At 37.9% G+C, this 25880-nt stretch overlaps 1 protein-coding gene across 5 annotated transcripts in view; it reads right to left on the minus strand.

Moving 5' to 3' along the window:
- LOC124594971 (lysophosphatidylserine lipase ABHD12) overlaps positions 1–25880 on the minus strand; it is a 92725-nt gene that overhangs the window by 41460 nt on the left and 25385 nt on the right. For all 5 annotated transcript variants that reach the window (XM_047133495.1, XM_047133492.1, XM_047133496.1 and 2 more), the window contains 2 exons: positions 19369–19487; positions 8436–8541 (listed from right to left, as the gene is read on the minus strand). In XM_047133495.1, the coding sequence (XP_046989451.1) occupies positions 8436–8541; positions 19369–19487 (225 nt within the window). The remainder of the gene's footprint in view (positions 1–8435; positions 8542–19368; positions 19488–25880) is intronic.

The raw sequence follows: 25880 nt of genomic DNA on the forward strand, positions 1-25880 counted from the left end.
AAAGACCAGGGATTAATTAACAGAAATAGTTTAATGCCAAGTGCAATGTTGTTATTACCTGAGAAACTAGTTAAGAGGTGTCATTATTACATGGTAGAGTATGACTGTCAAGTATAATTTTCATTCATGGTAATTTGTACAATATACTCATTTGTGGTGTGTTGTTGATCTCTATAATTATTTATGAGCTTAACTCAAGAAGATCCATGGGATCATTATAATATTACAGTGTTGGAAAGCTGTTTTAACAATGCGATCAGATACACGAGTGCTGATCATTTCCAGAAATGCTCACACAGTGTTTCAAAGAATCTTATCTTCTGAGAGGTTAGACCTATTGCACCTCTCCATGAATTATTAGCAATTTATTGCATTTTTTCCCTATATTTCCTCTTGTACTGGGTTGGGGTCACACCTGAATGTTTTATCAGGGCTAGAGAGATGGACACTCTTACGTGGCAATTCTGGCACAGCACAACATGAAGACTGACCGTGAGAACAATGCAGCTCAAAGTATCTTAACTGAAGCGTTTTAAGTGACATGAAGTGACAGAAACATAAATACATCCAGGCACATTAAAACAGTGTGCAGGACCAAGACTCGAACTCGGGACCTTTGCCTTTCGCGGTCAAGTGCTTACCATCTGAGCTATCCAAGCACGACACACGCCCCATCCTCAAAGCTTTACTTCCGCCAGTACCTTGTCTCATAATACTGTGAGGACGGGGCAAGAGTCGTGCTTGGATAGCTCAGATAGTGAGCGCTTACCTGCGAAAGGCAATGGTCCTGAGTTCGAGTCTCAGTCTGGCACACAGTTTTAATCTGCCAGGAAGTTTCATATCAGCGCACACTCCGCTCCAGAGTGTTAATCTCATTCTGGATAAATACATCCAATTTGTCAAATATAATAAAGAACACTGAATAGTAAAAACATTACTTGTTATAAGCCAAGATATATGTAAAGACAATAATGAGTACCTAGTATTCAGTATTTCCTATCACTGTAGACATTTCTTTGTACAATATTATTTATATAGAAAGTAAGTTTTAGTTTTCAATTGGGCAAACACATGGCTCTCATGGCAAGAAATACAGTATAAATCCCTCAACCATTTCCTATCCTCTGGTCCCATAATAAAAAAAGTACTTCCCTGTACCTTATACACAACATTATTCATATGGCCACAGTAACAACTTCTACTGCCTGCTGGCATGAGCAAGAACTGAAGTACACCCTTCCAGCAGATACTGTATGCAGATGTGATGGTACTTGGTAGGTGATAAAAACTTTTGTCTTTTTAAAAGTTTATAAGAGGAAGTATGTATTTATAGGAAAAATTAACTGCAATTTTATAAAACGAACAGTCTAATCACTGAAAATGTCAGAGAAACATGACCAGAAATGAGAAAGTGAATCTTTGCAGTCCTTTCTTGTTACTCTTTTTCAAAATGGTCTTCTCGCTTGTTCTATGGAACGAGGGGAAGCTACAATTGCTTTGCACTTGTGAGGGGTGTCGAATAAGTAATGCAACACTTTTTTTCTGAATACACATTGGTTTTATTCAGGATTCCAATATACCATATTATTCCCCACTCATTTGGCTACAAAAGGATGGAAGTCGGAAGGTGTGAGATTCACCATGACATTTTTTTTTGTGGTGTGACACCACACCATGGATTGCCATTTTGTTTCCTGTTTGAAGTGATGAACCCACATTTCATCACCTGCAATGATGTTCAACAAAAAATTGTCACAATCAGCCTCATAATGCACAGGCAATTCTGTACAGAGGGTCCTTCGACTGCTCTTTGTGGTTCCAGAATACTATTTACGATCTTCCGTTAGGCGGAAAAGAACGCAGCAGGTGCACAAACTTGAATAGCCCAACTGGTGGAAGAGTATGTGAGCACTACCAACAGACATCCAGTTGAGTAACGAGGTGTTTGTTTGTGATCCACCGGTCACCCAAATGATAGTGGCCACATATTCCAAAATTGCAGGAGTCACAGCTGTGCATGGCCAGCCAGCACACAGAGATCAGACAAGTTCACGTGACCTTGTTGCGATGATGACAAATGCCTTGCCCAATGATTCACCATGCTTCTGTTCACAGTCAGGTCTCCATACACATTCTACAATCACCTATGTATATCTGTGATGCTCCAGTTTTCTGCCAAAAGAAACTCAATGACATTCCTGTACTTCTATAAAATCACTGTTACATATGCCACCAATTGGAACTTCACAGAACTACAGGGACTGAAACAGGAATATTCCACAACAAATTCTGCATTTTTCAATCAAAACTGGCACAGAAAAAAAAAAGAGTGTTGCTTTACTTATTGAATGGCCCTTGTAAATGACAGTTTTGTTACACTGGATAATACGACTTGGCTTTATAATTCAAATTTCTCAGCAATACAGACAACAAACAAAACAAATTTTTAGTATTATTTAATTATTTTTGGTGCAATGAAGACATAATTTCTATCCAGTACAAACTGTTGGCATACGGACAGACAAAGGCAATTTCACAGATTTTTGCACTCAAGCTGCCACGTAATCATGACATTTAGTTTCATAATCACACAACAAAGTGTTTCACACATGCACGAGGCACTTTCAAGGGAAACAGCAAAAGATCTCAAAAATAGCTACAAAACAGATTTAACACTGCCAATGTCCTCAAAACATTTATGACACTATCCTTGTAATTCCTTCACGGCCACAATGAATTCTTCAAACCTTGCATTTTCTTTAATGTAAGCGAGTTTGGGGAACTGGAGTGTTTTTCTGAATGTGTGTGTTCTTTTTAATTCAATCCCCATCAAATTAAAAATAAGTTGTTTCTCACCTTGCAATGTCGAATGCCATTCCCATTTCATTCTTAAAGCCTTGTGGCAATACATCACCAGACAGCCTCTTTTTGTGCAGGCACACACTGGACTTGTGAATGCGAAGAAATAGCAAAAGGAAAACAGCACTGGCGCCATGATTCTACCAAACTAAAAAGAATTGTGCTGGCTGAAAAATGCCACACCACAATTTTTTTTTTTAAAAAAAAAAAAAAAAAAAAAAAAAAAAAAAAAAAAAAAAAAAAAAAAAAAAAAAAGAGAGAGAGAGAGAGAGAGAGAGAGAGAGAGAGAGAGAGAGAGAGAAAACCCTCATGCTGTAGCGGGCTTTACTGAGAAGGACTGAAAATAAGCTGAGACAGCCCTGGCATTGGGATGCACAAGGCTCGCATACCTGGCATGGATTAAGTTTGGGATGCCATGGCCGGTCCTGATCTAAAATGTGCGAGTGTGCACCTTGAGATAGAAAAGAATTTTCTCTTTGAAGGATGTGGACATTTATCACCAACTGCATCCCACATACAGTACTATAGTATAATGCAATAGTGGTCCTGCAATTGTGGTAGTAGTCATTGAGCACCACACCATGATAAATGACAAACATCAAAAAATAGTAGCCATGACTTTCTGCAGGTTGAAGATACATAAGTTGTTAGGTGCATTTTGTCTAGTGTTTCAGCAGATATTTTAAGTTCTGCTTTTGCAATATGTAGACAGAGTTGGCCCAAATAAATACTGCTCATCATGTGTTTCATGTAATGTCTAGTTTCAATGGAAAGTGTTGGCTTGTTTCCAGTTACAAATAAAATTATTTTTAAAACTTAATTTTATGTGCGCTTTCGATAGGGTGATCTCAAATTAGTATAGTGTGAAATTTTTTTAGCTATATGTGTCACTAGCGACAGTAGAAAATTAAGAATAACCACTAATCCCCAGCTGTGACTGAGTAGCACTGCTGCATGGAGGTAGCAGGCAGCAAAAAGCCAAGACAGCATGTGAGACACGGTAAGTCGTGTAATGAAGACAGGGTGAGCACATATTTTACAGTGTTTTACTGTCCCTGTTAAAACATATCTCCAAATCCAATAATTTACTATATTAATTTGGGACCACTATCTGTTGGGCATGTGAAGTTCAGCTTTAAAAGCTCTTATTTGTAATGGGAAACAAACTGATGTTTTCTGTCAACATTGGGTATTGCATGAAAGATGTGATGAACAATATTTGTTTGGTATAACTCCAACTTCATATAGTGAGAATGAAACTACAAATATCTGCTGAAACACCAGAGAAAATGCACTTGATGACTCTTAGTACACACACGTGGTATACGAAGAAAATGCTCCCAGCTGCAGAAACATAAAACTCATTTTTCTAGGTGAGGCCAGTTCTGTCATGTCAACAATTCTGTTGTGAGAATGATTGTTAAGTTTGGTGTTGGTATGATGAACAGCTTTGGCAATGCCCAGGTGTCACTCAATAAATAACTACTTCAGCAATAGTGAAACATTTCTAACCAATCACCTTATCCAATGTTACTGGTTCATGCATGGGCATACTGGTTGTATCTAGATAAGCTTCCAACTGCAAAATAAAACTACTGGTTTATGCTGAAATGTATACCATTGTCCTTCGAAGAGCAGTTTGACTTGATCACTCTATGTTGTAATTAAGACAACAGATGGCACTCCTGTAGCAACTACTGATAACTCAATGCCCAAACTATAATCAACTGCTATCCGGCACAGCATATTAATGATTTTGTAATGAACAAATATAGAAGGTTGGTTGGTGATTAAGGGGCTAAGCAGTGAGGTCGTTAGTCCCTTGCTCAAGGGGGAATTTGTCTGGAGTTAGTGACGTCAACAGAAATTTAAAGGGGTCGTAAAAGTATGCAGGACTGGTAAAATTGAGGCATTGAAAGCATTACTGATGCCAGAGCTGATGTACATCGATCAGAACAGACAAAGCACCTCTCAGGGCTCATCTGTGATGAGAAAAACCAGACCTGCATCGGACCCCCTTCCCCCACCCACCAACCCTACTATGGGCAAAGACAGTCACAGAGTAAAGAATTCCTTTTAGCTGGGAGAAGGTTAAAAATGTAATGGGTACTAGTTTGAACTAACAATAATGAGACGAAGTGAGCTAATGTAACTTCTACTGTTTGACAGACAACTGAATCAAATTTTGCATATTGTCATTATGTTATTTGCTATAATCTGTATACTTTTCCATTTCTTTGGTCAAATAATTTAAACAGTACCTCATTGCATATTTTTAGTATTACAACACATACTTTACTTGCCATTTTCAAAATGTCTTACATTATTCTTAGTAATTACGTACACAAATCTGTACACCACTTTTTTAATATCAGTCTTAGAATTCTCACAACTTTTTAAATTTATGCTTATGATACACAGCAATTTTTATTTCACAAAAATGTACATAAATTGACAGTAATTCACTTTGAAAAACTTTGTACCACAGGAAGTTGTGTTACAGTATGTACAAAATATGCAGTGAATTTCACCTTTTTGTCTGCAATGCTTCAGCAGAAAGTGTTCATTGAACAATGAAAAATGAAAGTTGCAAGAAATGCAGAAAAAAATTATTAAGATTTATGCCAGAACCAAGCACCTTAGTGCTGGCCATATCTGTACATTTGGTCTTTGTGGTCTTCATGCAGCTCTTTTCTTCTAATCTGATCTTCTGGTTTGCCTTTTTGCCAATATCTTCCACTGAGATTTCAGAACAATCAATATGCACATCATCAATCCTCTTCAGCAGGTTTCCTGTACAGCAACCTGCATCAGAGCCTCATCTCATAAGGATCCTGATTCTTCCAGAGTTATCATCATTGAACACCAGGCAAGCATCATACGAGGAAGTTTTAACAACAGTGCATCAGAAAAATGTTGTCTTTAAGCATCTTAATTTGATTTCATTTGATAATCCGGTGTAATCATCAGACTACCAACCTTACAAGCAGTTTGCAGAGCACATTGATGATCCTAAGTGTTTATTAGCTGTCAATGGATGTTGGGTTTTTGTCTGGCTTAATGATTGAGTAGATAGTACTATCTCTCCACAGCGAAAGAGAAACACCTTCAAGTCAAATATAGTCAAAGACATTGAGTAGATGGAGTCTCAGTAACACTCCTATGTTGTGCCATCTGATTATGAATTTAACCAGGTCATGGGGCTATATTGTGACAAGACAAGAGCCTGAAGCAGTCCTCAAGTCAGTGAAATGTTCATTATATAATTCAGGGTGGGGTGAAAGATAGAGAGACGTCTTCAACTTATGCATTTGAATGGTAGCTGGATAAGAATAGGATTCTGACACTATTGCAAAGTGGGCTGCATCAGTACAAATGCCACACTGAAGGAAGAGACTCAGAACAGCTATGATATTTGGTGGCCGAAAGGATTATGGAGCTTGGCCCACACTTGGGATGAAGAAACATAGGCTCCTTAGGAAGAGACACCATGCTCCCAGCATTCCTTCTTACTGCATTTAATTAGACAGTGAGAATTAGTGCAAAGCCTCACTTCCGGCACTTACACATTAAGCAAAGGGGTGTGCAGGGATGCCAACTGCATTTCGCTCCAACACACCATTGGTGCGAAATTACCGATGTTCCGGAATTATTTGAACAGACCTCCTATATGGAAACCAAGGAGTCTCAATGATAGTCTCAACAGCGTTTTCGAAGCAATCTGCAAGTTTAAACAATCTAAAAGGGTACACGAGTTGTGGCAGGTCTTGAGCATGACAAATATCCACAGCAAATTTTGCATACAGTAATATGGTTTTGGCCACATCATTCAAATAGTTGCTAAAAATTTAAGCCTGCAGAGTAAGACTAAAGTAAATGCTTTTGAACAGATTATAAGTCACTATTGCAGAAGGCACACCACTGGCATGGTCTCATCTTCAGCCATCTGTCACTCTCACAATGAACACATTTGTAACTGTTACAGCAGCTGTGTTAAACAATTTGTCAACTAACAAAACCAACTTTTGGTAATTTTCAGTCGAAAGTGATCATTCCGGCAAATGAACTGATGTGGACACAAGTATGAGGTATATGTAGCCATGCCTCCAAGAAAAACTTTTGTACATTCTCAAAAGTGAGACATTTTTGAATCACTTATCACTCACTTTTGGTCTTCGTGAGAGACTGGACGAAGCAATGGTACGTCAGCGGGACAGTTAAACTGTATTGTGCAGTTCACAACAGACGTCAAGCATGTATAATGTGCTAGCAGACAGAAACTACTGTACCAATGTTATCACAAAGTAACTTGATATTGAAGCTTTCATTCTTGCATAGTGTTGAGACAATAAACTGAATGTGTTCCTTAAGGAAACATGAGGCTCACTGCACAGGCATCTCCTGATGCCACATTTCAATATTACGTTTTACTGGAGTGTTTCAGTTGTGCAAGCATCCCCTTTTGTGACAGCAGTTTCTCACTGGTGTGTTATCTCATTGCTCCACACTTAGTTACATCAAGACGTAAGTCACTAAGCTGGCAGTCTGCACCCAGAATACAAAAAATACTGCAACAACTTTGTACATAAGTGTGGTGCATGCCAACACAACAAGATGAACAGTCTGTTGCAATCCCATTTGGTACTTTCACTTCTCTGCATCAAAAAGTGATTTAAGCATGTCCATATTGACATAAGGAGCTCAATACTGTCATGAAGACGACTGATACTGAAGGTAAAATCTTCTAGAAGATTAGGCCCCACTCATCATATTCCCCCACAAACTACAGAATTCAATGTTTTGCCAAAATATACAATACTGAAGTTTGAGCAGGAAAATGATTTGGCCTAATCTCCCAAAAGATTTTACCCTCAATGACAATGACCACAAAAGATTTCAGATTGAGATATACGAGTATATACTGCATCAGAGGTTTGCACGTTGGGCCAAAGTGTTCCCCATATAAGATGTAACAGCTGTCACTGTTAAAAAAATTTCTTTCACATGTGGCTGGATCATTCCAGCATTTCAATTTGTATTAAAATCAACCAGAGCAAGGAACTAAAATTATATCTACTTAAAGCATTTGCCATTCTACTTAGTATAAATCATACACAGACACCTTGCTACCACTGAGCAGCATAAAGATTATTATAGTAGAGCGGTTGTTTCATAGATCAAATGGTTCAAATGGCTCTGAGCACTATGGGACTTAACAGCTGTGGTCATCAGTCCCCTAGAACTTAGAACTACTTAAACCTAACTAACCTAAGGACATCCCACACATCCATGCCCAAGGCAGGATTCGAACCTGCGACCGTAGCAGTCGCACGGTTCCGGACTGCGCTCCTAGAACCGCGAGACCACCGCGGCCGGCGTTTCATAGATCATTCACCTAATAATTTGATAGTAAGTGCAATTTAACAGCCACTATGCAGCATTCCAAAAAATTCACACTTACAAAATCAGTGTGTCAATCAAGGCTGCAGCCCATTGTTCATACATAAAATTAATGTAAGTTACAAACTAATTACTAAATTACTTACTTAGATATAAAAATAATAAGGATTACTTACCATACTCCAAGCTGAACATCCTCTGTTGTCTTAACATAAAAATTTCTGGTTCCATCAAGACCATACTTCTTTGGCACATTGAAGTCAGGATTCCTTGGCCACCTCACTGAAAATAAAAATAAGCCTACAGCATTTTCATAACATGTATTAACAAATTTTTTGTGGAGGATAAATATGGTAAGGGAAGAAACCAACTGCTTACCACACAAAGGAAGAGTTGAACAGCAGACAGACACACTTAGAAAATGATTATTACTGTAGCTGCACAACCTCCCCCTCCCCTCTCTCTCTCTCTAACCAACTAACTAACGAAATAAGTAACTCAATCACACACTTACACCTACACTGTGGCCTGACCGGACAACTTTACATGTGCACTGAAGTATTCTGCAGCATATAAGGTTTCTTACCATTCCCTACCAAATGGAAGAAACTATCTGTTACTACTATTTTTGCTTTTTCTTTTTTATTGTCACTGATTAGAATCCTCTGACCAATAACACAATTTAATGTTCCAGTGACACCGAGATGAAACACCAACTCAGTTGAAGGTGGTTTCGTCTCACTGAGATGGAACACCACCTCACCCACCTCAATAGGTGAAGTAACGAGCTGTTGTCTGTTGAATGAATAGTTCACCTAAAGAGAATTAGAGAATCATAAAATATCTAAATTAGGGGGACCAGAGACAGATTTGAGCCCTATGCATCTCTGGTTTACAACCACTGCCATAACGATATGTTACATCCATTGGTCTCTGCAGCTTTCACTTTTCCCTAGCATTAGAAGTTTAACAATTACAAAGATGTTACCCAAATATTTAAAATTTTCTGTTATATACACAAACAAGCAAAATATGAAATATGCCTTCTATGTCTTTAAAAAAAAAAACTGACATTTCCAAAACAATTTACTCACTTAATGTGAAGGACATATTCGACTTTAATCTATGGGACCTTCACAACATATCCAAATAATGCTCCCGAAATAGTGGGCACACCTTGTTTCATTGAGTAACTTTACTCCCAGAGTGTCTTCAGAGAATGGTGATAATAGTTACTACTATCTTTTACACAACTGATTGTTGGAACATTAACACCGCGCGACTGCAACATGTACCTATGAAGTATGAATCCATACAGTAGATGGAATTGTAGGTAAACTCTCTCCGCAACTTACTGTCACAACCTATATAAAACATTTACTCTCAACAGAAAATACTAGACATCCCTTGAATTTAAAGGAGTGACAATGTTTAACGAATAGAAAACCACCCACTTCTTCCTGCACATTATTGTTACACACATTTAATTAACATCCCCACACTATGACCACAAATAGAATAGGAGAAATTTGATACTGAGATATGATGATAAATAGCCTCGTCCATTCTCTCAGAATTAATTTAAATTTTTCATGTATTTGTACTACATCAGAAAATTTAAAAAAATCCTCTTGTATACAAAGAGACATGATTTTTCATATAAATAGTCACACAGTGCGGAAAAACGAAACTGGCATTCTACAGGTTCGATTGTGAAATGTTACATACCTTAATCACAATGGTAGGTTAGAAAATTTAAAAAGGGAAATGAATAGATTGAAATTAGGTAGAGTGGGATATAGTGAAGCTCAGTGGCAGGAGGAACAGGATTTCCAGTCAGATGCGCACAGCAATATAAATAAAAAAATCAAATAGTCATAATTAATCAGTCTAATAATGTATAAGAAAATAGGAATGTAGGTAAGCCACTACAAACAGCATAGTGAATGCATTATCATAGTCAAGATGCACACAAAGCGTACATGCACAACAGTAGTAGAAGTTTGTATGCCAACTAAACCACAGAAATTATGGAGGTACTTCAGGGAGAGGAAAATTTGTGGTGGGTGACAAATTTGCTAGTAAAAAGAGGAAGAGAAGGAAAAATATAGTAGGAGAATATGAACTGGGGGACTGGAATAAAAGCGGAAGCTGCCTGCTACAATTCTGTGCAAAACATAATTTAATCATCACTAGCACTTGGCATAGGAATCATGAAAGAAGGCTAGGTACCTGGAGTTACCTGAAAGATCACATTTTATTTGTTTTGAACACTAGATTAAAATTGAATAATTGCAAAAGGTAGGACATTAAGGAGGTAGAATCTGATTAACTTGAAAGAACCAGATAGGAATATCAACAATTTAAGAAAAGACAGATTGCTACTTACCATAAAGAAGACACATTAAGTTACAGGCAGTCATGGAAGTGTGTCAATGGTGCACGTGTGCTACTTAATGTGTCTTCTTTATGGTAAGTAGCATTCTGTCTTTTCCTACATTGTTGAAAGACTAGAGGTTGTTGAGAGTTTCAGAGGGAGCAGGAATACAGTACAAGTCAAATGGGTAGCTTTGAGAGAGAAAATAGTGATGACAGCAGAGGGTCAAATACGTGAAAAGTTAAGGTTTAACAGAAATCCTTGAATGTCACAGGAGCTACTGAATTTAACTGATGAAGGAGAATTTTTTAAAATGCAACAAATGAAACAGGCAAAAGGGAATACAAACATGTAAAAACTGACAGGAAGTGCAGACTGTGGAGAGGACAAGTGCACAGATTTAGAAGCATATTTCACTACTGCAGGAAAATTAAAGAGGCCTTTGGAGAAAAGGGAAGGAGGCTTATGAATATCAAGAGCTCAGACAGAAAGCAGTGAGGGGAAAGCTGGAAGGTGTAAGGAATAGATAGAGAGACTATAAAAGTAAAATGAACTTCCTTGCAATATTACAAAAGGCAAGAGGACATAGATGAAGATGAGATGGGAGATACAATACTGTGAAAAGAATTTGTTGGAGCACTGAAAGACCGAAGATGAAACAAAGCCCCTGCAGCAGACAACATTCCCTTAAACTACTGATATCCTTGGGAGAGCCAGCCATGAACAAACTATTGCATCCGGTGTGCAAGATGTATGAGACAGGGGAAATACTGTCAGAATTAATGAAGAATTAAAAAAAAAAGGTGTTGACAGATGTGAATATTACCAAACTACCAATTTTATAAGTCATGGTTGTAAAATACTGACAAATTATTTGTAAAAGAACGGTGAAAGTGGTAGAAGCCTACCTCTGAGTAGATCAATTTGGGCTCCAGAAAAATGTAGGAGTACATGAGGCAATACTGACCCTACGACTTATCTTAGAAGATAGGGTAAGAAAAGGTAAACTTACATTTACAGCACTTGTAGACTTACATAAGGCTTTCAACAGTGTTGACTGGAATATTCTCTCTGAAATTCTTAAGATAGCAGGAATAAATTACAGAGAGCAAAATATTATTTACAACAAACCAGACAGTATCTATAAGAGTTGAAGGGCATGAAAGGGAAGCAATGGTTGAGAAGGGAGTGCGACAGGTTTGTAGCCTATCCCTGATGTTATTCAATCTGGAGAGTAAGCAGTAAAGAAAACCAAAGAAAAATTTGGAAAAATCTAAGTTCGGGGAGAAGGAATAAAAACTGATGTTTGCTGATGATGTAATTCTGTCATCACTATAAAGGACACGTAAGAGCAGTTGACCGGAATGGACAATATCATGAAAGGAGGCTAAAAAACTAACAAGTACAGAAGTAAAACACGAGTAGTGGAATGAAGTCAAATTAAATCAAGTGATGATGAAGCAATCAGATTCAGAAATGCGACACTAGAAGTAGTAAATGAGTTTTGCCACTTGGGCATTAAAATAATGGACAATGGCTGAAATACTGAAGATATAAATTTAAAACAGTAATAGAAGTGTTTCTGAAGATGAAAAATTTGTTAATATCAGATATAAATTTAAGTGTTAAAAAGCCCTTTCTGAAGCCATCTGTCTGATGTGTAGCCTGGTATGGAACTGAAACAGTGGCAATAAGCTGTTTATACAAAACGAGAGTATTAGCTTTTGAAGTATGGTGCTACAGAGGAATTCTGAAGGTTAAATGGGTACACTGTGGAACTAATGAGAAGGTGCTGAGCAGAATTGGTGAAGAAGAAATTTGTGGCACAATTTGACTAAAAAAGTATGGGATCAGTTTGTACGAAAAAGAGTGAGACACCAAAGAATCATCATGTTTGGGGACTGCAAAGGAATACCAAGAGATTAATACAGTAAGCAGGTATAATTGGATGTAGGTTGCAGTAGTTATTATGAGATGAAGAGGGTTGCACAGGATAGATTAGCAAGGAAGCTGAATGCAACGTCTTCAGACTGAAAACCATAATGCCAAGGTAACATATCTTCAGTGGTAAATAATATGAGGAAAAAAAAAAAAAAAAAATCACAAATTTTGAATACAGCAGTTAATATTTGATTACTGTACTCTTTTGAATGACAGTTTCTGCAACGTCAATGAGAACTATGAGCTAATAAGTAATATACATAGGTAAACAGGTTAGCACACACAGAAGATAATAAGCAAAACATGCAAAAGACTACAAGCAGATCATCAACAAACATACCTAAAAGTCACAAGATACCTTTTACAGACTTAACTCAGATGTATCTCCAATTCTTTTATGTGACTGTTTGACTGCCTCTATTCCTCCTATTTCTTTAAAGATGCATGGGCTATCTACAATAATATTATGAAAAATGTCAGACTGCTTCTCACCAAAAGGAGGTGATGTTGAGTCACCAACAGACTATGAAAAGACTGCTAACCATTGTGGCCCGACTGACTTAAGATGAACATATTTAAAATAAATCCGTAACTTTTTCTAACAACTACAATTGTTCATTTTGTGGTAAGAGAGAAAATTCTGCTGCCATCTGCAGTGCACCCCAGTGCTGCCAATTTCACCTAGTACATAATGTTTACAACCCATACCAAAAAATGAAATGTCAACTTCCATAGGGAATATGGTATAAAAACTGCTTCATCCTTACCTCTAACCATATCACAATTTATCACAAGCTAAGTCACAACAGCAGGCTTTATTTATGGAAAACATTTATATGGGAATGTATGAAGATGATACTATTAAAATATGTTTAATTTTTAAAATCATCATTTGGCATCAATTTCTTACAACCATTAGGCAGTATGTTGTTATATGGTTTATTCTTGTTTAAACAATGAACTGGAATGGCTGCTCCTACCTGTTAATGTATACCTTGACTGGTTCCACACCCCTTACAGCCCTCCTTCATGTCGGGATGCTAACAATATAATGCAACAGTGAGGACTTTAAGTCTACTGAGAAACATGTACAACCAATGAAAATGGTATGAGGAATGGGGGAAGAAAGCTGGAAATCAAAGTTGCACTGCAGACTACCCTGGCATCAAATTTTGAGATATTTTTTACGTATAGATATACAGGGTGAGTCACATAAGACTTAACACCATTTTTATTCCATGTGCAATTCCAGATATTGAAATGAGGCTTTCAGCAAATGATAGTACAATGAGGGGCACGCACTTCTATTATGTGACAACGAGTCTTAACTCTTGTATCGATCGAGATATTGAAGAAGTATGAAAGATTCATACATATTTGTAATGGTCTCTGAAAGCACTTGAAAAGAAGAGTACAGTGATGTAATACTTGTAATTATGAGGATGAAACTTTTTGCAACAGAATCCCAGAAATGTTCAAAAATTGAAAGGAAATTTGACTGAAATTGGCTCTTGTGTAGTAATTACACTCACCCCCGTCAAGTTACACTGTTGTATATGGAGCCATTTGACTGTATTTTTCTCCACTGCTTCAACTTTCCTTGCATGCAGTCATGTAAAACAATGAGCGGGGGTTAGACACACTACTTTTATATAACAAATGTCAAAGAAATGCTGCTGAAGTGATATAGCATTGTAGGGATGTCTTTCCTTATTGTCACTGTCCATTGCACCAGTAGGTTCTGTCAAATCTTTTGATTTCGTTTTTCAAAACATGATTGAGTCATGAGGTTGTGTTCTGATAGCAATTCCCAATTATATTCATGAGATATGGCAATTACATTGTTTTGCTTTGTAAACAGCTACTTGAATTTTGTGATATTTTGATGTTTCATGTAAAATTCACAGCAAACTCTCTTCTTTCAAGAAGTGCCTTCTTATTATTTCTATTTGTACTTTTGCTGCAAGGATAAGAATACACTATAAAATTTTTAAACATTTTTCTGACATTTGTAAATGCTTTTAAACTAGCGATACTCATTTACAGCAGAGTGTCTTTTTATTAATACATTACAAATTGTGACTTCCCTTGTCTGTCTTTTGCCAGCCTCAGACAGTTTCTTCCGCATGCAAAATATGAAAATTCATAACCATAGCTAGTGAAAGGAAGACAAGACTGGCAACTTCCACTTATACAAATAACTTCACTGGAACTGATCGAGAAATGCTGCCTTCTGAAATCCCATCTCTACATTATGTACTATTCTATGATACGGGCTTCTTTTCAGAGAACAGAGTGGAGGGAATGTCAGAAATTAACCAGCAGCCACTCTTGCAAAGGATATTGATCCAAAAGTGCTAAAAAAGTGGGCACTACCGAAGAGTTGTTTTGTGCTGCCAATATTAAATTCCAGGGTTACAGTCCTCACGGACTGAAAACTGGGAAAAGACCAAAAACATATCACTTGGCAGAGGAAAGTTGGAAGTGACGGAGGCTTTCATAGCAACATTGGACAAACTCTTTGACGTCCTCAATTTCGAGTGTGAGATTAAGCTATGTTCAGAATATGAGGGTCCATGTCCAGATGGTGCTGGCTGTAACCAAGAGGTATACATCTGCTTCTGTTCTATGGATATGAAGATCCCTGTCCAAGAAGTAGCATTTATTAAAGGTCAAAGAGAGAAGGTTAGATCTGCTGGATAGCATGGAATTTATTATCAGATCTACCTGAGCACAAGAGACAAATTAAAAAGCAGCTATCTGAACACAGAAGGCAAATTAAAAAGCAGAAGAGGCAACAAGAGGAATTAAGATAAAATTCCGAATACAAGCAGATAATACAAGGAAGAGTTAATATTACAACCAAACTAAATTCTTTTCTCAGGAGAAGATGAGGAGACAACTGATGTTAAAGGTGAGGATTCTGAAGATCTTTTGCAGATACTAAGTGGCATTTCTGATGTACCTTCTCCTTCAAGTACAAGCTATTATATTATACTACATTATATTGTATTATATTATATTACAATTTTGGGGTGCTACATTGCAAAGTATTGGTTATGGTGTCTGTCTAGGTGCTACAGCTGCAATCACAACAGCTTCATCTTTGGTTGCTGGACTAATTACTGAAGGAGACTTGTTATTGATCACAATAAATTGAAAAAGGGCTGAGGAAAATGTCGTGAAATTGCTCCAGGAAGAATTTCATGCTCGATGTAGGACAGGCAAGACTGAATGTATCTTCTTTCATGTATGCCGAGATTCCACTAAAGTTCTGTTACAAAAAGATAACTCATGTCATCATCAGTTTCCAAGTATTGTGAAAGATGAGCATTACACTATTTGCAGTGAACCAGGGAATTATAACACTGGCAGGAAAGAAGGAATTGTGTACTGGGTTGAGACAAAGCTGACTCGTAAACTCATCTGGTTGGTTTGGACTCTTCATACTAATGAGCTCCCTTTGCACACATTTAATAAACAGTTGGATGGGAAAACGTAGTGCAACAAGTGGAGTGATAAGATTGGCGACATCCTTGACAGTGCAGCAAAACTTGAAAACAATGCTTCATTTGTCAGGATATCCTTTCTAGAGCCTTTCGTTCAGTGAGTGACATTGTTGTATTAGATCTCTCTACAGATCTGACTCATAGTTACTAGATAACTCAGACTCTAAAGACTGGTGCACTTCCAACTGATCTGGCATTATTAGAAATTTTTCTGATAAGCCACTCTCGGTGGTTAAAAACTGTGTAAACAATTTGTCGCATGGCCTTAAAGGCAGCAATTTGAAGATGTCACAACTGCTTGTGGAATACGTTGTTGGCATTTGCGATTCATGGTGGTTTACAAACAAATCTAAATTCTCTTGGGTGGAAGGACCACGTCACATTCTTTATCAACTGAAGCTACTAAAATCCCAGAAGAAAATGGTAGCAGATTTTTTTTTTGCCAACAACCCAATGTTCATCATGCTTCACAATTACTTAAATGGTGCTTTCAGCTCAAATTTGGCAGGTCGCTTGTGTACAACCTAAAACGAAGGAATCTAAGATATTTTGGGTCAACACCCCCTCGTTTTTGAGAAAATCACACCTAAAGGTTATGACAAGCAAACAACTCAAAATTGGCGGGATCGATAGATAATTGTAAGTAGAGCATTTTTCATCATCAGGTATGGGGTCTGAAATGGGGGTAAGAAACTTTTACAACTACTGCTTCTGTACCGACAAGCAAAAAGCTTTCCACCGGCAGCGCCGATAGCGCAATGGCAAAGGTAAGTGGCTCGGAATGGGAGAGCCCGGTTTCAAATCTCGAAGAAATCTAGCGGATGTTATTCTTTCCATTTGTATTTTCCCATATCTCATTTGATAGGGATAGGAGGGTTAATAAGGTAAGTAAATCAATAAGGAATGATAATAATAATAAGGTAGGCAAACTAATTTCCCAAACGTCTTGAGTTAGTAAAGTACTAAACTTTTAAGCCTTGTCGCATGAAAACAACTCCGAGAAAGAGTGCTGCGAATTCCTCATGAGGGATCACAGATAGCCAACTGCACGACGCTTGTTTACAGCGAGGTACGGGACAGAATGCACACGCGGAGAGTTATGTTGTCCCGGTTGCCTCTTCATCATATCATAGTTGTGAATCTGGAAGAGTGAAGGTGTCCAGCACGAGCCTTAAAGAAGTCAATTGGAAAGAGCTGTTTTCCGTCATTAGGCTGCCGCGAACCTCGCAGATACATGTAGTGATTTTTCCATCCTTAATGCGCCGAATGAAATATGTTTTGTGAATGAATATAGTGTCCTTCCGTAAGTAACATATGACAAGTACTGTCTATAGTTTGTGGTAATTAGCTAGTCTGTTTATGCTGTAGTAACTAGTTATTGTTTGTTGCGTCATATCTTTCGAGATTCGAACCCAGGTTCTTCGAGTCCCAGCCAGTTACCTGGGCCGGTGCGCTATCAGCGCTGTCGCCAAATAGCATTTATCATGTGGATACAGAAGCGGCAGTTATAAAAGTTTCTTTCCTCGATTTCTGGAAAATTTTGCATTTGCGGACCCCATACCCGATGATGAAAAATGCTCTGTTTACAATTACCTATTGATCCCTCCAATTTTCAGTCGATTACTCTTCACAACCTTTAGGGGCGATTTTCTCAAAAACATGGTGGTGTTGACCCAACATAACTTAGATTCCTTCGTTTCAGGTTGTACACAAGCGACCTGCCAAATTTGAGCAGAATCCATTGGCTGTGTCTGAGGCCTTCCCCTTGTAGGAGACCCATCTGTTCAGCCTAGGAAAATACCTGCAGTAAATCCAAATGCAACTTCACTTTATGAAGTGATAGACTGGTCAGAAAAAGTACATGAACTTCCACTTGTAAACGTAAACTATCATAAATAAGAAAGTTTGTTCAAGAGCCAATTCAATTCCGAAGTGCCCACGTCATGGACAGTAGATAGATAGGTGTGTGAAACAAGTAACAGAGGCTCCTGGCAAAGCGTATACTCATGAGAAGCGAGGATACATTACCAGTCAGGAAGCAAGCTGAAGAATGATGTCTAGGAATTAATCAAAGCAAGATTTGATGATTGACTGAAGCTTTTTACATTTTTTACAAAGTGTTTTCAGTGTTTGATGACAAAGACAGAACACAAAGAAAATTATTTGAGTTCATTAAACCACTTTTTGAGCAAATTTTTGTAGAGTTTACATAAATTTACACCCTTTTGCTGGAAATTTCAATATAAATTATAATCACGTGCAAATTTACCAAGCTAACTATTTATTAATAAAGAAAAATCTTTAAAATTAGGATATTATGCATCAAAAGGCACATTTTTGGACCCGCTCATTCACAAAAATCACAGAATTTTATTTTGCCATCTAGAATGACATGCCCTGTCACACCAGTCACTTGCACAGATTAGTAGGTCACTAGTGCGAACAGGTAACTTGAACATCAACGGGCCAGTGTCTTTATTACTTTTTTCAAATCTAAGAAAGTTAATACAGTAGTTTTTTTCTGTTAATAGGGCTGTTTACCATTATGAAGAATGAATGACCGACATTTGTTTGGGTTTTGACAAGTAAGCAGCATATAAAAACGCATGGAAAACTGCCTGATCTAACTATATTTATTATCACAGGAATCAGGAAACGTATACACATTTGACTCAGCTGTCCCAAGCTTCATCTGATGCACCAGAAGATAACATATGCCATAGACCCATACACAAAAAAATCATAGGTGACCCTGTATCTATGTTGTATAGAAAACAATGTTTTATCTTAGAAGCATAGGCCGGTCTTGTCACATATGACGGAGCCTGGCATGAGAACTCTGCCTGGAGGTATTTACACCACAATAGCTAACTCTGGGCACATTACTTTCGAATTTTAATACATTTCTCAGATTTGCAAAAGGTTTCAATGTCAGTATTAACAGGCACTACATCACTGTAACAGTCTCTCCAAAAGCTACTGAAAAGAGTTATGAAAAGTATACGGTTTCACTTTGGGAGGGGGGAGGGGGGGGGGAGAAGGGAGGGGGGGCAAATACTTGTTTCAATGACTAAATTGATACCACAGTTCAGAGCATTGTCACTCAGGATACTATCAATAGCAGAAAAAGAAAACCTTGTTTCAATATCTGGAATTGTTTACGAAATAACAGGGGTGTCATGTCTTAGACGACTCACCATGTATGTTCAAATGGCATGAAAATTTGAAGTATAAAACCATAAGCTGTATATAGGATACGCCATATAAAAAAAATATACATACCAAAATTAAGGAATATCATTGTCCTCTGTAAAGCATACGTGTATCTGAAGACGAATGGTACAACAATGTATATAAAAAGCAATACTGCTAGAAATATCTTCAGCGTCGTCAAGACAATTCTGAAAAAAAGAGAAAAACAAATATAACAGACAAAATTTAACTTTAAAAAAATATTCAGACAAAGAAAGTTCTGATGATACTACTATTACATTTTCTTTCTTTTGGTTTTTCTTTTTTTCCCCCGTTCTTATCTTCTGCCTACAATGTAATAACAAAATCCTGTAGCAGTGAAACAACTAAAGTATGCATTTATTATGCCACACTGTCCTCACTTGACTATATGCTACATATCCAATATAACAGTATCTTTTGATGCAATTTTATCCATGCTGGATCTTGTGAACTCTGCAGCCTTTCACAAAGTATTTGCCTCATATGAAAGTCAGTGTACAGCTTTAGTTACCGTGCTGCAAAGCTTGATTAATGAGTAGATCTTAATTGTACAGGCAACCGTAAACACAAAAGGAGTTGCATGAGTATTATAACTTGTAAAAATGCTCTGCTAGTTTGTAGCTTTACAGATGGCAGGGTAGACAATCAAACAAATACAATGGTGCTTATGTCATTACCAACTCTTAACGAATGCCCCAGATACGTTTTTAGTGCAACAGTGGCCCGTAAACTGTTTATCACAGCAAACAAGATGACAGCATTTCACTTCAGGTCTGTTGTTGATTATTACATGGTGTCCAGCGAAGCAGTCCCTGATTTCAAAATTAAATATTTCGAATACTAAGATCAAAAGACAAGAACAACGAATGGTATGTTCACTGTGAATGCTATAAGAATTTTATATGTACTTTTTGAAATAGTTCCAAAAGCTGTAACGCATTGGGCTGCACAGTGTGCGGCTCATACAGTATTAGTGGGCATAAATGAATTCATCCTCTGCAAGCAGTCTTCACAGCCACTTCAAATTTTTTCAAAACGTCCATCACTCATAGTATAGAGGTGCAACAAATGAGCAAGAAATTTGCCATCAAGTCCTGTAGTGTCTCACAAGGGGAAGGCCTCAGACACGGCCAACCGATTAGGGTCAAATTTGGCAGGTGTACAACCAAACACAAAGGACTAAGATATTTTGGGTCAACACCCCCGCAATTTTGAGAAAATCACCCCTAAAGGTTATGACAAGCAACTATCTCAAAATTGAAGGGATCGATAGATAATTGTAAATAGAGCATTTTTCATCATCAGGTATGGGGTCCATAAACACAAATTTTTCCAGAAATCGAGGAAAGAAACTTTTACAACTGCCGCTTCTGTACCCACATGGTATACACTTTTCGCCGAAAGCGCAGCGGCCAAGGTAACTGGCTGGGAATCGGAAAACCTGGGTTCGAATGTCTAAGAAACCTAGCTGATGTTATTCTTTTCATTTGTATTTTTCCATATCTCAATTGATAGGGATAGGTGGTTTAATATGGTAAGTAAATCAATAAGGAATGATAATAATAAGGTAGGCAAACTAATTTCCCAAATGCCGTGAGTTAGTAAAGTATTAAACTTTTAAGCCTTGTCACATGGAAACAACTCTGAGTAAGAGTGCTGCAAATTCCTCATGAGGGATCACAGATAGCCAACCACGCGACGCATGGGAAAGAATGCACACTGGGAGAGTTATGTTGTCCTGGTTGCCTCTTCATCATATCATAGTTGTGAACCTGGAAGAGTGAAGGTGTCCAGCACGAGCCTTATAGAAGTCTATCGGAAAGACTTGTTTTCCGTCATTAGGCTGCTGCGAACCTCGCAGATACACGTAGTGATTTTTCCATCGCTAATGCGCCAAATGAAATACGTATTGTGAATTAATACAGTGTTCTTCCGTAAGTAACAGATGACGAGTACTGTATGTAGTTTGTAGTAATTAGCTCATCTGTTTATGCCGTAGTAACTAGTTATTGTTCGTTGTGTCATATCCTTCAGGTGCATAATCTGAATAATGGAGAATGTACACCCTACGACTAGCGCTGTAATATATAGTTGGGAGCCTGTCACAGATGATGGCAAGTGCGAAGTTACCGATGCTGTGTTTTGGTTTGTAAAAGTGTTGCAAGACAGATGCAATTATCAATGCACTACCGGAAGCAGGGAGTTCTATTTCTCAGCATTCCAGATTGATAGGAGCAGCTATCGTTGAACAATTTTTGGAGCTGACGTACGAAATGACTTTTGCTTATACTGAAGTACTATACCATGAAAATGGAACAGGAAGTGATTCAGTGGAAGATATCCCAACTAGTTAATCGCAAAATGGTCATAACACTTTGGAAATCTCCACGTCACTGGGAATATGTGCTTCATCTGTTCCCGATTAGTATTACAAACCAGTTACTAAACAATTGAACTACGGCACTATATCCCTTGAAGTAAAAGTAAAGGTGGTAGCACTAGCCAGGAATCATCCAAATTGGAATACAAAAACTGCAAAAGAATGGAGCAACAACAGCCCTGAAAAGGAAGAAGGACTTGAAATTGTGGGAAAGTGATATGGTTAAAGGACGGACAAGACACGACAAACACCAGGTGATAAATAAATGGACATACGACCGATTTGTCGAATCTCGTTGTCGTAACGAGAATGTAACAGCGAGAATACTTCAGGAGTGGGCTGCAGGTACAGCACTTCAATATACGGCCAACAAGGATTTTGCATTTGCTGCATCATTATCTTGGGTAAGAAATTTCAAATCGGAGTATAAAATTCGTCAACAGCATGTCACTAAATATGTCTCTCATAAGGAGGTACAAATATAGAAGATATACAGAAAGTGGCAGCTCTTTTCAGCAAGCAAACAGCGTCACTTATGACCGGTTTTAATCATGGTTACGTGATCAACACCAATCAAACAGGATGCGAGTATTGGGTGAACATTCAGCGCACATTATCGCATAAGGGGCAAAAATGAACCCTTTTCACAGTTGGTAGTAAAAACAAACTAACACATTCGTACATGGTGCAACATCCCATCATAGTCTCTGGAAAAGTGTTGCCTAAGGTTTTCCTGTGTTTACAAGAAATGAATGTTACATCTGGTCCTCGGGTTATAGAAGAGGTCAATTGTTTAACTGACTCATTGAAAAAAGTTTACATTACCTGCTTCAAATCCGAGAAGCTGACGAATGTGATTTACAAAACATTTCTTGAGAATGTTTTAAAACCATACGTTTCTGATAGGTTTTGTCTAATATTGGATTCCTGGAGCGGACAAATTAATACAACAATATATGACATAATGTTTATAGATGGCGAGGGTCAGCCGACGTGCACAGTGAGAGTAATACCACCAAACTGCACACCTGTGTGCCAGCCGTGTGATGTTTATTTCTATTGCCATGTTAAAAACTTTATTTCCAGGCTTCAGAATTGCAGCGCGCTTCTGGAAATCCAGCGGGAATTGCACAACCACACAGATGCAATAACTATTCACAGCATAATTCATAACCAACTTTCAGCACCGATTTTTCGGGCAATGATATCGTATGTGTGGTACGCATCAAAATTTAATTCCCAAAAAAGACATATTTTTAAATGTAAAACAAGTTTGTTTTCCGCCGACTCTTCGGAAGGAACAGTGTAGCTGTCGATAGATTGCATTCATTAGATGTTATTGGTGCCGTGAGTATATTTATTTCAAATATTTATATGACAAGTACCATCCATCTAGTTGTTCAAAGAAAAGTGAGAACACATAACAGTGACTGGAAGAGCCATTGTAAAGTGAGCTGGAGTAACATTTTAGTTGTTTACTATCCCAAGAGGTTTGAGAAATTTATTTGCCTACCTTATTATTATCATTCCTTATTGAATTACTTACCTTATTAACCATCCTATCCGTATCAATTGAGATATGGAAAAACACAAATAAAAAGAAGAACATCCGCTAGGTTTCTTCAAGATTTGACCTGAGTTCTCTGATTCCAAGCCAGTTACCTTGGCCATGGTGCTGAAGGTGCCGTCGGCGAAAAGCATCCACCATGCGGGTACAGAAGTGACAGTTGTAAAAGTTTCTTTCCTCGATTTCTGGGAAAGTATGCGTTTTCGGACCCCTTGCCCGACGATGAAAAATGCTCTATTTACAATTATGTATCAATCCCACCAATTTTGAGTCAATTGCTCATCATAAACTTTAGGGGTGATTTTCTCAAAAACGTGGGAGTGTTGACCCAAAATATCTTAGATTCCTTCATTTTAGGTTGTACACAAGTGACCAGCCAAATCTGAGCCAAATCGGTTGGTCATGTCTGAGGCCTTCCCTTTGTCAGTGAAAATGGACTCAGATGCCACACAAATCGCCAATTCAAGCTCGTCCAATGTAGGTGAATGGTTCCAGTAGACTGGTGTCTTTCAATGTGCTCCACAAAAAGTATTCACATGGGGGTCAGATCGGGTGAATATGGAGGTCAGCCCATCCTTGTACCAGTAAATTTCCAATAATCGAATGCAATGACTATTCCCAAAGTATTCATCAAGGAAGCAAAATACCTGTTTGGTGCAATCTGGTCTGACCTAATCTTGCATAAACCAATCAATGCCCAGTTGGTCCTTCAACACTAGCTATGTGGTGACAAACTGTACCAAAACTGAAATGTAATATACATTAGTGATCATTTCTCACACGAAAAAAAGGGGCCAACAATGCCTCTGCAGCATACCACAGTCCTAACAGTGACTTGGGGAGAACACAGTGGTTTCGTTTCACCCAAATGGGGATTTCTGAAACCCCAAAATCGCCAGTTTTGTTTACTCGGAACTCCATTCAGGTACATCAAAGCCTTCATTATCAATCATTGTAAGAATATCGTTTGCAAAGCCAGCCCTCTATAACACAGCTTATACAGACTGGACCTGGTAGCTTTGGATTTTGAACAGAAACATGTGCCAGCTCCATCCCAGTATTTTCTGTGTGGTGGAATGCTTCAAATAGTCTCTGCTGCAATTCTTCAGATGGATTTCCCTGAATTTTATTGAATATTGAAATTCCAGAAACTGTAGCAATGTTTTCTGGAGTAACTACAGTTTTGTCCGGGGCCAACATTCTCAGCCAGATTATTAGCAACACCATCTGTTGGTTGAAATTTGACAAAGAGCTGACAAATGATTTTCACCCTGGGTGACTTTTGTAACATTACATGGTGTCTGAATACTGCACCTTGTTACTGTAGGACTTTGTTCTAACTTGTGGTATTCCAGCACCAAAAACACATTGTTCAATGGAACACATGATTTCAACCTCTTCCTGCAGTACACTAACCTCCTTTCATGTTTTAATGGTGGAACTGACTGCTCCCAGCTGTGGCACACTTATTTATAGGCACTATACATTGCGATTACAGTGCCAGTGCTTTTCAAACTATTTCAAACCTTCTGTATAAAATTCTTACAGCTTTCACAATAAATAGTACATTCATTGCACTTGTCTGTCTGTCTATCTTAGTTATTGAGACATTTAATTTTGAAATCAAAGACTCCTTCACTCGACACCTTATATGTCAACAGATGTTGAAATAATAATGATCACACCAGATGACAAGATAAGACCATCAGAGGCCTTAGACAGCAATCATTAGGATGTTAGTAATGAACATCAGAGAAGTGAAGGAGAGAAAATGAGCAGTAAACCAAGATTGGTAAATAAGAGTATGGCCACTAAAAGAAGCAGAAATGAAGAAACACTATCAGAGGAAAATATAATTAAAATCCCACTGGGTGAGCTGCAAAATGGCAAAAAAGAATGGAGAAGATTTCAGAACACACTGGTAGAAGTGACAGACAAGGTGTGTGGAAGATCCAGTCATAGAAGGAGATACAATGAGCACTTTGGCAGAATTATGAAGTTAAAGGATTAGGTTTGAGGAATAAGAAGAAGGCATTTGGAGTATAGTTTCCCACAAAGGACATCAGAAGCAAGCAGAGAATATTGAGTAGAAAAGAGGGAGGCACAAAAGTTGTCGTAAAGGAAAAGAGAAAGTGGATGAAAAAATATACATGTGGAACATGATAGTAAAGGTAATAAGCAATTACTGTATGTTACAATAAAGAAATTGGAGAAGAGGGATGGCAGAGAATGTTAAAATGGTTGAGGAAGATGGGAATGAGGGAGGAAAGGAGGAAGACCTAAAAGAACTGTGGAGATCATATTTTGACGATTTGCTGAAACCAAACGGAACAGAGGAGGCAAACTGTACAGCATTATGGCAGCTGTTTGGAAGGAAACAAAAACTCCTGAAAACTTGAAGAAGGGAACAATTATATGAATAACTGTATCCGTTTTCAAGAAAGTAAGTTGGAAGGACAGAAAAACCTGAAGGGGCATTACCCTGATGTGCCAATGTGCAAAATTTATGAGAATATTCTGGAAAGATCAAGCCAAAAAAATAGTGTAACAGCAGCTGAGAGGAGAGAAGTATAGCTTCTGTGATGATGATCCACAACAGGTCTCATATTTGCA

The sequence above is a fragment of the Schistocerca americana genome, chromosome 2, assembly GCF_021461395.2.
Source record: "Schistocerca americana isolate TAMUIC-IGC-003095 chromosome 2, iqSchAmer2.1, whole genome shotgun sequence".
Lineage (NCBI taxonomy): Eukaryota > Metazoa > Arthropoda > Insecta > Orthoptera > Acrididae > Schistocerca > Schistocerca americana.